Genomic DNA, 12,708 nt, shown 5'->3' with positions numbered 1-12,708 from the left:
GCCCACAAGGACAATGCTGTTTAGGAGGTATAATCATCATGCTTACTTTTGCATGCAAATTAGCATTAAATACAAAGTACCAGGTGAGGCTGATGGGAATGTCAATAGATTTGCAGGTATTCTGTCATAAGCCAGACAAGACAAATCACTTGTTTACTTGTTTTTGACCTGATGATGGCCCTGAATGAAACTCTAAAGGATCACCAAAGTAAGGGGAACATGAATGTAGGTATTAAAAATAAACAAACACATGAATGGCTTTGGTATAGAGATGTTTTATAATGATTTGGGTTACATTTCCCACTAACACAAGGAACTCTATGATTGGCATTATCAAATGCCAAGATAAAACATTCATACTGAACATATCTGCCAAACTTTCACTGTCAACGTATTTAATTTGTTTTCCTACAATATCCACTCCATACAACTAAAGCATGATGACTTAGAATTAGAGACTTAGAGGGTTTCTTTATTGATCCCAATTTGGGAAATTATTTTGTTGCAGTAGCAATTAAACATACAGAAAACACAGGATGTATACGCAATTATTTTGAAAAATAACAAAAAATATAAACGGGAATAAAAATATAACAAAGTATATAGTAGTATATAGTATATAATATGTATTATAATATATAATACATATTATATTAAATCATAATAATAGAATAAAAAATAAAATATAGCTAAGTATATAAACAGTATTTACAGCAAAAAACAGCAAAACATTTTGTGCAAGTAGACCAAATGTGCAATATTGCAGTTGGGCAGATAATGTAAAAGTAATATGTAAAAACACAGGAGTTTGTGAGGTTGGTGGATTAACTGTTGAAGTTTCTATTGTAAAGTGTGACGGCTCATGGCAGGAATATCTGATAATTCAGCATCAGCTGACAGGGTTCTAACTTGTCTTGTTCCCTTTGTAGGTTAATTTTGCTGAACAGTCAGAAGATATGAGATGACTGATTACAGTGCAAGGCACCAGAGCTGAACATCGTGGGTCAGTTTGCCAAAATGTTTGTGTGACAACTTTTCTTTAGCCCAACAGTTTCAGCAAGCACACCTAAAAAACAAAGGCCGATGTAGAGAAGGGAACAGCGCAACAGTGCGTGCCTTTGTGTGTCAGATTACAATGCACAGACAGGGATGAGTATGACCTACATACAGACTGATATGATAAACCGAGCAGTGATGTTCCTGTAAAAACACCCAGGCTCAGTGAGTATGAATTCAAGATGAACACAATTTAGACTTAATTAGACACATCCAATAAATTACTATTCATACACCCCCAGAAAGTTTCATTGCACATGAGCTAATCTACATCAAAATGCATACAAGTACACAACACCCACTGAGAAAGCCTAATCATCATGGCGACAGCCACCTTGGCGTGATGTCACCTATCTCCAACCCCTCCCCCCGCAACTCCTTGGAGCCTGGAATTCAGATTAACTATTAATAATCCCATCTGCCCTCATTCCACAACTCTGCTTTACATCTTACAATTCAACATTAACGTGTGTACAGACATCAAGTCAGCCTCTGTTTATTAAGTTTCACAGTTACATGTTTCATTAAAGCTGAATTCTAATATTTTTACTCATACATAATCTTCAGAATCCACCATGAATCTGAAAAATTTTCTGCCTGAGATGGAAGATGAAAATCCAACATTCAGACTGTAGGAAAGCACATTACAAGATCTGGACAATATAGGTGTGGCATGCTGCACATCCTGTGCACAAGAATGAGTTCTGTCTTTACGGCACTGGTACTTCACCACCACACATGATCATGTAACACCATCAAGGGATGACAGGGCTTTTACAGGTTCATTGCCTTGTTGATAATCTTACAGGTCACAGCCAACTGATCACTGCTTTCACACCTAAAAATGTGACTGTTCCTCAGTATGACTATCATTTTCTCGACCTTGATGCAACTCCGCACAAGTCTTTATTCAGACAGACTTATAATGTTATTAGAGACATACAGACTAATATGTTATTGCCCAGTGATTTCATTCATGCACCATCAAGGCCAAGAATGCAGCTTTTCATTCCAAACAAACTGTACGTCAGCACATTACCACAACCACAGAATGGGGACTAATCAGTGAAATTAGCTGCTGTTGTTCTTAGCTGGAATGAAAAGCTGTAGACCCCTTGGCCTAAGAGGCACATGACTCAAAATCACTGCTGGAGCCACACCAGTCCAGTCCTGCGACCGTTTCCGCTGGTGAAACTTCTGATGAACGGAGCCATTGTGTTCTGTTAGTCAGCCACGTGGACTGTGGCTAACTAGCAGTTAACTAACGCTACTGTCTAAGTGATCAAACTGTTTTCCTTCAAACGATGAAATAAAACATGTTACTGTCTTAAACGCCGTTTACAGCTGTGATATGCAGAATAAAATCAGCTGCCAGTGTCGCATTTCTATTCTGTCATCATGAGGGAAGTAGGACAACGTCTGCACAGATTACATGTCAGTCATACCTTTGAGATGAATCTGATTGGCAGACGGATTCGACCAATCGCGGATAAGAATATGAACATTTAATTGGTCGATATATGTGTCTGTAACACAATCTTGGATGAATGAGCCAATACACATTCTATCTGAGGATTAAAGGGCGGGACCAATTGTGGTATAAAGAAGGAAGTTTAGCCGTTGTGCACGCACATACGGAAACGTGAAGTCATTCAACTAGGCCCAGTCTGTTATCAGCAACAAAATGAGGGAAATTGTGCATCTTCAAGCCGGCCAGTGTGGAAACCAGATCGGTGCCAAGGTTAGTGAAATTGTGTTTGACTTTTGAGCACTAAATCAAGTCGCCGTGTTCAGAAACATCGTGTTTTCTGCTCTTGGAGCTGGTGCTTTGTGCCCGTAACGTTCACATACGCGTCTCAGAAACCACACCCTGGGAAAATCAATGTTTGTCCTACTTAAGAAAAATACCCTTTAACGTTTAATTTAAACTAAATGACTTTTGGGGTTCTATTGTGGACCGCAGTGCGTCGAAATATAGATAAATAAAAACAATTAAACAAAATTTATTCTCGTAATATGTAATAATGAAGTAAAGTAGTTCGTCTGTAGTAGTAGTAGTAATAAACATTTTAAAACCATAAGGTATGTGTTTGAAGTAAACGTTGCTGACGGAATTTCCATTTACGAAATATCTTCACATCACCATTGTTCCTCCGGCAGACATTACTGCAATGCGAAGAAAAATACCATAATCCCATAACGTATTGTTAACGGAATGTTATGAAAGTGTCCCTCAATGAAAAGTTCCAGCTTACATTTTTTAACGTAAATTAAACCTGGCTTTTGTAACGGTTACCAGTTTTCATTGAGGCCTACTTGGCATTGGTTTCTAAGCAGCGCCGGCTTTGCCTGGAGTAGGCGGTGTTAGCGGTTAGTGACGTTGATGGGAGTTTCAAATTCATAACCCATGAGTCGCAGCCAATAGGGGGTCAGGCCGCGCGCACCGAAGGCAGGACGGCGGGAAATGAAGATTCAAACGTTAAAAAATCACCTTCACAATAATTAAAAGCTAAACAAACAATAACTGAAATACTGTCCATTGATGGATGCTGGTTGCTTAGTAATTAAGAGCAAAGTGAGTTTGCAGATTTAATATTTCTTGTTTCCCACAGTTCTGGGAGGTGATCAGTGATGAGCATGGTATTGACCCAACTGGGACATACCATGGTGACAGTGACCTGCAGCTGGACAGGATCAATGTCTACTACAATGAAGCCACAGGTAAGTCTAATGCTGCATTTTTAATCTACATAAACTGCCCTCTTTCTTCCACTTTTCCTCACATCTTATCTGTTTCCTGTAGGTGGTAAATATGTGCCCCGTGCAGTGCTGGTTGATCTGGAGCCAGGCACCATGGACTCTGTGAGGTCTGGACCTTTTGGCCAGGTTTTCAGGCCAGACAACTTTGTTTTTGGTAAGTTTTTTGTTTGTTTGTTTGTTTTAATGTATATATTTCTCTTTGAAACTTTGTCCAGAATTGTCAGCTGCAGTTCATTATGCACCTGTAGTGCTGCAAAGCCTAATCTTGATTCTTGTCTTTATAGGTCAGAGTGGTGCTGGAAACAACTGGGCTAAGGGTCACTACACTGAGGGTGCAGAGCTGGTGGACTCTGTCCTGGATGTGGTGAGGAAGGAGGCAGAGAGCTGTGACTGCTTGCAGGGCTTTCAGCTCACACACTCTCTCGGTGGGGGTACAGGCTCTGGTATGGGCACCCTGCTGATCAGCAAGATTCGTGAAGAGTACCCTGACCGCATCATGAACACGTTCAGCGTGGTGCCCTCCCCAAAAGTATCAGACACAGTCGTTGAGCCCTACAACGCCACGCTATCGGTCCACCAGCTGGTAGAGAACACAGACGAGACCTACTGCATCGACAATGAGGCCTTGTACGACATCTGTTTCCGCACCCTCAAGCTCACAACCCCCTCGTACGGAGACCTCAACCACTTGGTTTCTGCAACCATGAGCGGCGTCACAACCTGCCTCAGGTTCCCTGGACAGCTCAATGCTGACCTGCGGAAGCTGGCGGTTAACATGGTGCCATTCCCCCGTCTGCACTTCTTCATGCCAGGCTTTGCTCCCCTCACAAGCAGAGGCAGCCAGCAGTACAGATCACTCTCTGTGCCAGAGCTCACCCAGCAGATGTTTGATGCCAAAAACATGATGGCCGCCTGTGACCCACGCCACGGCCGCTACCTGACAGTGGCTGCCATCTTCCGTGGCCGCATGTCCATGAAGGAGGTGGATGAGCAGATGCTGAACGTGCAGAACAAAAACAGCAGCTACTTTGTTGAATGGATCCCCAACAACGTCAAGACCGCCGTCTGTGACATTCCTCCCCGTGGCCTCAAGATGGCTGCCACCTTCATCGGAAACAGCACGGCCATCCAGGAGCTCTTCAAGCGCATCTCTGAGCAATTCACCGCCATGTTCCGACGCAAAGCTTTCCTCCACTGGTACACTGGCGAGGGTATGGATGAGATGGAGTTCACCGAGGCAGAGAGCAACATGAACGACCTGGTGTCTGAGTACCAGCAGTACCAGGACGCCACTGCTGACGAGGAGGGAGAGTTTGACGAAGAGGGCGAGGAGGATGTGGCCTAAACATACCTTTGTTTGACGATGATGTCAGTGAAATGTTAAGTCTTTCCAGTTGTCAGTGTTTCAGTTCTGTCTGCTGTTCATGTTAATAAAAGTTCTTCTGCGTATTTGACCTTTGCCTTCCTGCTTTTTTATCACTTCAATATAACAGACCTGATATGTAAGCCAAGGTAGTGAAGGTTTGTTTGAGCACATGCTCTCACTGTGGATAAAGTGAGGTTTCATGACTGCTGTTGTGCAAGATGAAATGTGTGAAACTAATATTGAGATCAGATGAGTCAATTCTGCTGCTTAAATGAACTCTTAAAGGTTTTCAAGGCTTTATTCATAACTGACCAAATGGTGTCAGTACACACAGCTAACAGGGCCTTCAATTAAAGTACACCAGGAAGCAACTCTTGTGCACCCGCGAGCATGTGCACTTGGCACAGCTGATGGAGCTGTGTGCAAATTAATGTGTAATACCACAAGTTTATGTACTTAAGTACTAACATTATTACCTTTCTCCTTTATTCTTGCTGGTGTGTGGCTATTGGAATGGCTTAAATACTCTACATCTCAGCTTACCACAAGATAAAACATCTGCTATTACCAGAACATCACATATCATATGTATTATGCTCATTTGTATGGCTTATTTATCATCAAGCTTTTCCAGAAAATACCCACTGTGTCACACCTGCCAGCAGTTTCATGTGGCAGCTCACTCATCGAGTCTGTGGTTGTGGTCAGTAGGTGGCAGTGTTTGCTAAGCAGCCATTCTTTTCCAAAAGAAGTAGGTGACGATGCTTAATGCCAATGCAAACAGTGTCCAGCAGCACACTTTCTTCACCTGGACTTCCAAGCCTTGCTTCTCTCCAAAGCGCGAAACAAAACCACTCTGTCACAAGCAAAGAAGAAAATGAAAGTTTCACATGAAATGATACATTTCAGTACATAGAATTCCATCCATCCATCATCTATACCGCTTATCCCTTTCGGGGTTAGCTACAACTAGCTACAATGGGCAAGAGGCAGGGTACACCCTGAACCGGTCGCCAGCCGATTGCAGGGCCACATTCAAGGACAAACAACCATTCACACTCACACCTATGGACAATTTAGAGTCATCAATTAACCTAATGAGCATGTTTTTGGTCACATGCACAGGAAGAACATGCAAACTTCACACAGAAAGTCCCCGCCTGACCCAGGGATCCAACCGGCAACCTTCTTGCTGTGAGGCACGCGCACTACCTGCTGCGCCACCGTGCAGCCCTACATAGAATTCGACAGCAGGATGTCCTGTACATCATTAAGAGCAAATTAAATGCAGAAAGAGAGCATTCACATATCATTTATGAGAGGAAAGCAATATTTGATGGAGCAGGTAGAGGGCAGGTCTGTCCAGCAGTGACAGCTCATTTGGTTTGAATTGTTTTTACTTGTTTGTTTGTTTTTTGAAAACATACTTAAAATTTTATTGAACTTAGTTTAATTTAAAATCTTCTTTTTTTAAATCTGTCTGTCACACGTCCATGACGATTATGGTGCACTACTCAGTGCAGTGTCCCTTAAAGGAACTGGATTTCCACTGTTGTTTGGCATGATGGAGCAGGGTTTCAGGGCTTTGAATTACTTACTTAAAAATCCATCATGTATGATGGTATTGTGGTTGCATATTATGTTTCAAGTAGGAGAATTAGTTTGTTTTGTCTTCTCTAGATATTCACTTGTGAACACTTACCCATCCTCCCTTGTGTCTTATCTCAGGACAGATGACCCTCTCCACATATGCCCCCACACGCTCCTTCAGCTGTGGCAGGACCACCACCATGCCCCTCTCATTGCAATGCAGTGCCATCTGACCAGCCAGGACATACACTGACAGCACTGCACTCCAGGCCAGGTCCCTGCGCCGTCCCCCAGGGACAGGGGGAAAGAAGTGCTCATCCAGGATGCTCATGAGCATGGAGCAGGCTGTGTTCTCCGTCACATCCTGGAAGATGCGAGGCCAGCGCCTGAAGAAGATGGGGAATCGAGTGAGGAGCTCGTCTCCGGCGTGGCGCAGGGCTGCAGTGCAGGCCGTAGGGGCAGGCCCCATGGCGCCATCTGCCCCCCCTGTGGTTACATATTCTATGTAGTCGTGGGCCATCAGAAAAGCCTCTCTGACCAGCGGGTCAGGACTGTTCAGGCCCAGTCTGGCCTCTGGCACCTCAGACTGGCACATGGTCACCTCTAACTGCCACTTCACTAATCACCAAGCTGTATTCTCAGTAGGCCACATATGACAGCTCCGTTGCCAGGCAGCGCAGCCATTCTCTAAGTCACATCAGTCTGTTATGATGGTGTCTGGATGCTGTTAATGAGAAATGAAAAAGAGAATCACAGTTTAGAGAAGAGGGGAATAAACATGCATGTTACAGGGTGAAAAAGCTTTCTATAACTCACCTCCTGCTCAACAACAAACACAAGTGCTGCCAAGACACTTCACACATCAATAAAAATGAAACAGCCAGCAGTCGAAAGAGTGTCCAGGTCCAGAGGAGAGTGTCTGCTCAGTACTGTATGCTGCAGTCAGACTGGGTGACCCAGTCCCCTTTGCCAGCTAAATATAGAGCCCTTGTTGGAATCTGACACTGATCTCCAACCTCACATCCAAAATCATGGCCGCCCTGACACACACACCCATTCCAACACAAGAGGCAAGGCTAGACAAATGGGTTTCGGCGTTCAGTGAGGTATTAACATCATGCACATATGAAGAATGGTTTTGTTTATGAAATTTAAGAAATGCACAGGAAAATCTGTTTCATTTAATTCATTGTGTTTTGTATTTTGAACATTCAGTGGATGCTATATTTATAATCATATCTTGTATTAGTCAGCTATAAACAATTAATATTTTTAACACTGGCAATCTTTCAAGCAACTTGTTCTAAAAAATTTGATTTTACAGAATCAGTTCCATCAGGTACTCCTCTTCATTACTTCATTCATTTCTCTTCAGGCCCATTGCAACTGTGTCCTCAGCAAACTTGATGGTGGTTGAGTCAGGCCTGGCCACACAGTCACTGTGTGTACAGGAAATACTGCAGGAGACTCAGGACACATCCTTGGGGGGGTCTTGTGTGCCTGCCCATCAGGAAGTTGAGCATCCAGTTGCAGGGGGTGGAGTTGAAGAAATAGTCCGTTATAATCATCACTTTTATTAGCAAATTTTGGCCTGATTGTGCGCCACAAACAAAATCCCATTGTATTGTGCAGCATGACATTTCATATTTCACCACATGTTGCCCACAACGATCGACCCTCACAGACATATCCTGTCTGGAATCCTGTCTCACTGTGTTGTCAAAAAGGGCCGAGTGCTCACAATTTTGGTTCCTCCTTGAACTGCACTCATCTTGATGTGCTCGGCCTGCCCTGTTTTAGCTTTAGTTTTAAACCTGTTGGAATTGTTTTCAACCACCCACTCACACACCATGGTCATTCCAGACAGAATTTCAAACAGATATAACCCGCCTGCTGCACTAAGGTTAATTTAAGGAACCCAAATATTTCAATTCCAGTTACCCATACTTCCACTTATAGCCATTACACTTCTGTCCAAAATGCATTGATGTCTTCCTCTCATACAATAGATTTGCATGCGTTTCAGTCGAGGAGGGGTTTGGGTTTAATGTATTTAATACAAGAAGTCTATTAGAAAAAAATGAAATTGATCACATAAGCATCTTGATGTCTCAGACAGAGACCGATATCTTTGTTCTTTCTGACTCTCTGATAAAGACAAGTATTAGTGATGCGGAGGAGGCAATAACTAACTATGATTTATTTAGAACTGACAGGGTGGCCAGCGGTGGCTGTGTGGCTGTTAAATCCAGACTCTCAGTTGCAATTTTAAAGAGTATCACAATTCAAGAACTTTTTTTTATTTTATTCCCCTTGAGCTTGATCTTGGTTACCACAATCCATTAACAGTTGTAGGTGTTTATAGGCCCCCTTCAGCCCCAGTTGAGGCCTTGGATAAGTCACCTCTAGTCTAGTTATTTTGGGTGATCTCAATCTTGGCTGGTTTTCATCTGCACCAAACAAGCTGAAAGAGATTTGTATTGGTATGAATTTATCACAACTATTTTCTGAACCCACACGAGCAAATCCACATTAAAATCCAGCTTACTTGATAAAGAAACAGAGTTTGAGCTCAAGCTAGTAACACCAAAAAGCCCTCCCATTGGCTTTTATTCAGACAGCTGAGGAATTGCTGTACTGCTGCTCGAAGAAAAGCCAGGTCTGATTATTACCTGCATTCTTTTACCAGCTCTTCCCAAGATCCAGGTACATTTTAGAAAGTTGTTAAATCACTTTCTCATTTTAACAGCTCATTTCCAGATCACATTGGCAGTGGGCACAATCAGCTAACAGATCTTAAAGAAATTTGCACTGCTTTTAATAATCATTTTGTTGCCTCTGGTCATCTTTTTGATAGCAATTTTAGTAATCTGAATCATAATATCGAACCCCAGGCTAAACCATAAGGTGCCATCTCTTCAAGCTTCAGTACATCTGCCTTTAGTCTTAGGGATGTTACTGATGCTCTTCTTACAACTGATACAAGCAAATCAACTGGTGTCCATAATTTGGATGCTTGTTCTCTGAAACTCTCAAACTGATTGCTGAATGCATAACTCATATCTTTAATCTGTGTGTCAAAACTGAAATAATCCATACTGCCTGGAAAACAGCTCATGTCCTTCTTTGCATAAAGGTGGTGACAAAACTGATGTTAATAATTATCACCCATCTCCAAATTGTCTTGTTTGGCTAAAATCTTGCAAATCTTGGTGAATGATCAACTCAAATAATGTCCCTCCTCATGTTCTTTACTCACTCCTTATCAGTCCAGATTTAGACCTAAGAACAATACCATTTCTGCAACATCCTTGGTCTTAAATGACATTGCACTTGCCCTGCGCTGCTCTGTTTCTAGACTTGTCAAAAGCTTTTGATACTGTTGATCATTCACTGCTGCTAAACAAACTCTCCAACATTGGTTTTGATTCTGTCACTTGCCTTTTGGTTTGAAAACTTTCTTGAAAACAGATCTCAGTCTGTTAAAGTGATTGGTAAATTAAGAACAGTACTTGTTTTTTTATTTTTTATATATACAAACAAGAATTGCTTTCCTACAGGAAAAGAATTGGGGAATCATTATTCTTAACTGTTCTGGATTATGGGATGTTATTTATGGTAAAGCTGCTGCCTCCACATTGAAATCACTGGATGCTGTTTACCACCAGCATTAAGGTTTTTAACTGGTGACCCTTACAGCACCCGTCATTGTATCCCTTACCAAAGAGTTGGCTGGCAGTCTTCTTCTTTGGCTGTAAGGCCAGACCAGCATTGGTTTTTATTCATCTATAAAGCTTTAATGCAGGTGCTTCCACCCTGCATTTCATCCCATTTAACTTTGAACTCACATGATCTTGGCACTCGCTCACAGAACAGGCTGATGCTCCTTACTCCATTGATCTGAATTTGGGAAAATATCATTTTCCTTGCAGTGCACCTTATACATGGAACAACCTGCAACGGGCCTCACACTTAGATAGATAGATAGATAGATAGATAGATAGATAGATAGATAGATAGATAGATAGATAGATAGATAGATAGATAGATAGATAGATAGATAGATAGATAGATAGATAGATAGACTTTATTGTCTGTCCCAGACGGTGACAGAAATTCTCCTTTGACAAGGCTCAAACAAAAATACAGTACATATCACACACACAGATGACAAGTGAAATGTTAAAAGGAAACAGCAGCCAATACATGCCAGCACTGTGGCTATTCAAAGACCTCATTTCAGACCTAGTTTTAATTGATTGTAAATGATGTTGCACTCCATTTTAGATATTGTATTTGTCTTTTATTTATTCTATTTTATTCCTATTAATTTATTATCTTCTTGATAGCAAGTTATTATTCTGTCTACAACTGTTTTATTGCCTGCTGTTGTTTTGTTTTTTTAAATGAGCATATGTCCTCCTCCATGGTCTTTCAAGGTGAAATAAAGATTGAATGAACATGGGAGCAGTAATGTATTACTAGAAGCCACACTGCCTCTCAACCATTGTGTGTGTGTGTGTGTGTGTGTGTGTGTGTGTGTGTGTGTGTGTGTGTGTGTGTGTGTGTGTGTGTGTGTGTGTGTGTGTGTGTGCGTCTGGTAGAAATCACCTGCTGCTTAACGTGGCCAAGACCAAGGAGATGGTGATTGATTTCAGAAGGAACAGGACAACCACACAACCACTGTGCATTCCAAGGGAGAATGTCACAGTGGTGGAGGATTACAAATACCTCGGAGTGCACCTCAGCAACAGACTTAACTGGAAAAATGTTACTGTTGTACTGCTGTTTACAAGAAGGGGATGAGCAGACTCTATTTCCTGAAGAGCCTCAGATCATTCAACGTGTGCAGCAAGATGTTGGAGATCTTCTACCAGTCTGTTGTTGTCAGCGCACTCTTCATTGCTGCAGTGTGCTGGGAGAGCAGCATCGGAGCCAGCGACACCAACAGACTGAACAAACTGATCAGGAAAGTCCACCTTGTGGACAGACAGCAGAGCTCCCTATCCAATAGACTGCTCCAGCTCTGCTGTCACAAGGACCACTTCAGGAAATCATTCCTGCCACGAGCCATCACACTTTACAATAGAAACTTAAACAGTCAATCCACCAACCTCACAAACTCCAATATTTTACATATTATCTGCACTACTGCAATATTGCACAAAGAGTCAAACAGTTTGCATTTATTTATCATCTGAAACTGCACAAACTGTTGCTGCAAATTGCAACAATTGTATACTCTCTGTGTTTCTCTGTATGTTTAAATGCTACTGCAACAATATAAATTGGGATCAATAAAGAAACAGTCTAAAGTCTAAAGTGTAAAGTCTAAACAAACTGTACATCAGCTCATTACCACACACTGAACCACAGAATGGGGACTAATCAGTGAAATTAGCTGCTGTTGTTGTTCTTAGCTGGAATGAAAAGCTGTAGACCCCTTGGCCTAAAAGGCACATGACTCAAAATCACTGCTGGAGCCACACCAGTCCAGTCCTGCGACCGTTTCCGCTGGTGAAACTTCTGCTGAACGGAGCCATTGTGTTCTGTTAGTCAGCCACGTGGACTGTGGCTAACTAGCAGTTAACTAACGCGACTGTGTAAGTGATCAAACTGTTTTCCTTTAAACGATGAAATAAAACATATCACTGTCGTAAACGCCGTTTACAGCTGTGATATGCAGAATAAAATCAGCTGCCAGTGTCGCATTTCTATTCTGTCATCATGAGGAAAGTAGGACAACGTCTGCACAGATTACATGTCAGTCATACCTTTGAGATGAATCTGATTGGCAGACTGATTCGACCAATCGCGGATAAGAATATGAACATTTAATTGGTCGACATATATGTCTGTAACGCATTCTTGGATGAATGAGCCAATACACATTCTATCTGAGGAGTAAAGGGCGGGTCCAATTGTGGTATAAAGAA

The 12,708-nt window shown here is 42.1% G+C and overlaps 2 protein-coding genes across 2 annotated transcripts; one reads left to right on the top strand and one right to left on the bottom strand.

The window, feature by feature from the left end:
• Positions 1 to 2,686: 2,686 nt before the first annotated feature.
• On the top strand, positions 2,687 to 5,270 carry LOC139332563 (tubulin beta-1 chain). Its single transcript, XM_070964593.1, has 4 exons — positions 2,687 to 2,797; positions 3,669 to 3,777; positions 3,860 to 3,970; positions 4,101 to 5,270. Exons 1-4 carry the CDS (start codon positions 2,741 to 2,743, stop codon positions 5,159 to 5,161), a joined length of 1,338 nt encoding a protein of 445 aa, XP_070820694.1. The 5' UTR covers positions 2,687 to 2,740; the 3' UTR covers positions 5,162 to 5,270.
• A 636-nt stretch (positions 5,271 to 5,906) lies between these two features.
• LOC139332106 (bcl-2-like protein 2) lies at positions 5,907 to 7,367 on the bottom strand. Its single transcript, XM_070963821.1, has 2 exons — positions 6,885 to 7,367; positions 5,907 to 6,038 (listed from the first exon to the last, which is right to left on the bottom strand). Exons 1-2 carry the CDS (start codon positions 7,365 to 7,367, stop codon positions 5,907 to 5,909), a joined length of 615 nt encoding a protein of 204 aa, XP_070819922.1.
• Between the last annotated feature and the right edge of the window lie 5,341 nt (positions 7,368 to 12,708).

This window comes from Chaetodon trifascialis, chromosome 6, assembly GCF_039877785.1.
Source record: "Chaetodon trifascialis isolate fChaTrf1 chromosome 6, fChaTrf1.hap1, whole genome shotgun sequence".
NCBI lineage: Eukaryota > Metazoa > Chordata > Actinopteri > Chaetodontiformes > Chaetodontidae > Chaetodon > Chaetodon trifascialis.
The sequence above is the reverse complement of the archived record's forward strand: the minus strand, read 5'-3'. Positions and strand labels throughout refer to the sequence as shown.

What these genes read in the sequence shown, in the direction of transcription:
- LOC139332563 (XM_070964593.1), top strand. Translation starts at nt 2,741, where the DNA reads ATGAGGGAAATTGTGCATCTTCAAGCCGGCCAGTGTGGAAACCAGATC. An exon ending in GAAACCAGATCGGTGCCAAG is followed by an intron (nt 2,798 to 3,668) that starts GTTAGTGAAATT and finishes TGTTTCCCACAG; the next exon opens with TTCTGGGAGGTGATCAGTGA. An exon ending in CTACTACAATGAAGCCACAG is followed by an intron (nt 3,778 to 3,859) that starts GTAAGTCTAATG and finishes TGTTTCCTGTAG; the next exon opens with GTGGTAAATATGTGCCCCGT.
- LOC139332106 (XM_070963821.1), bottom strand. Translation starts at nt 7,367, where the DNA reads ATGTGCCAGTCTGAGGTGCCAGAGGCCAGACTGGGCCTGAACAGTCCT. An exon ending in TAAGACACAAGGGAGGATGG is followed by an intron (nt 6,039 to 6,884) that starts GTAAGTGTTCAC and finishes TGCTTGTGACAG; the next exon opens with AGTGGTTTTGTTTCGCGCTT.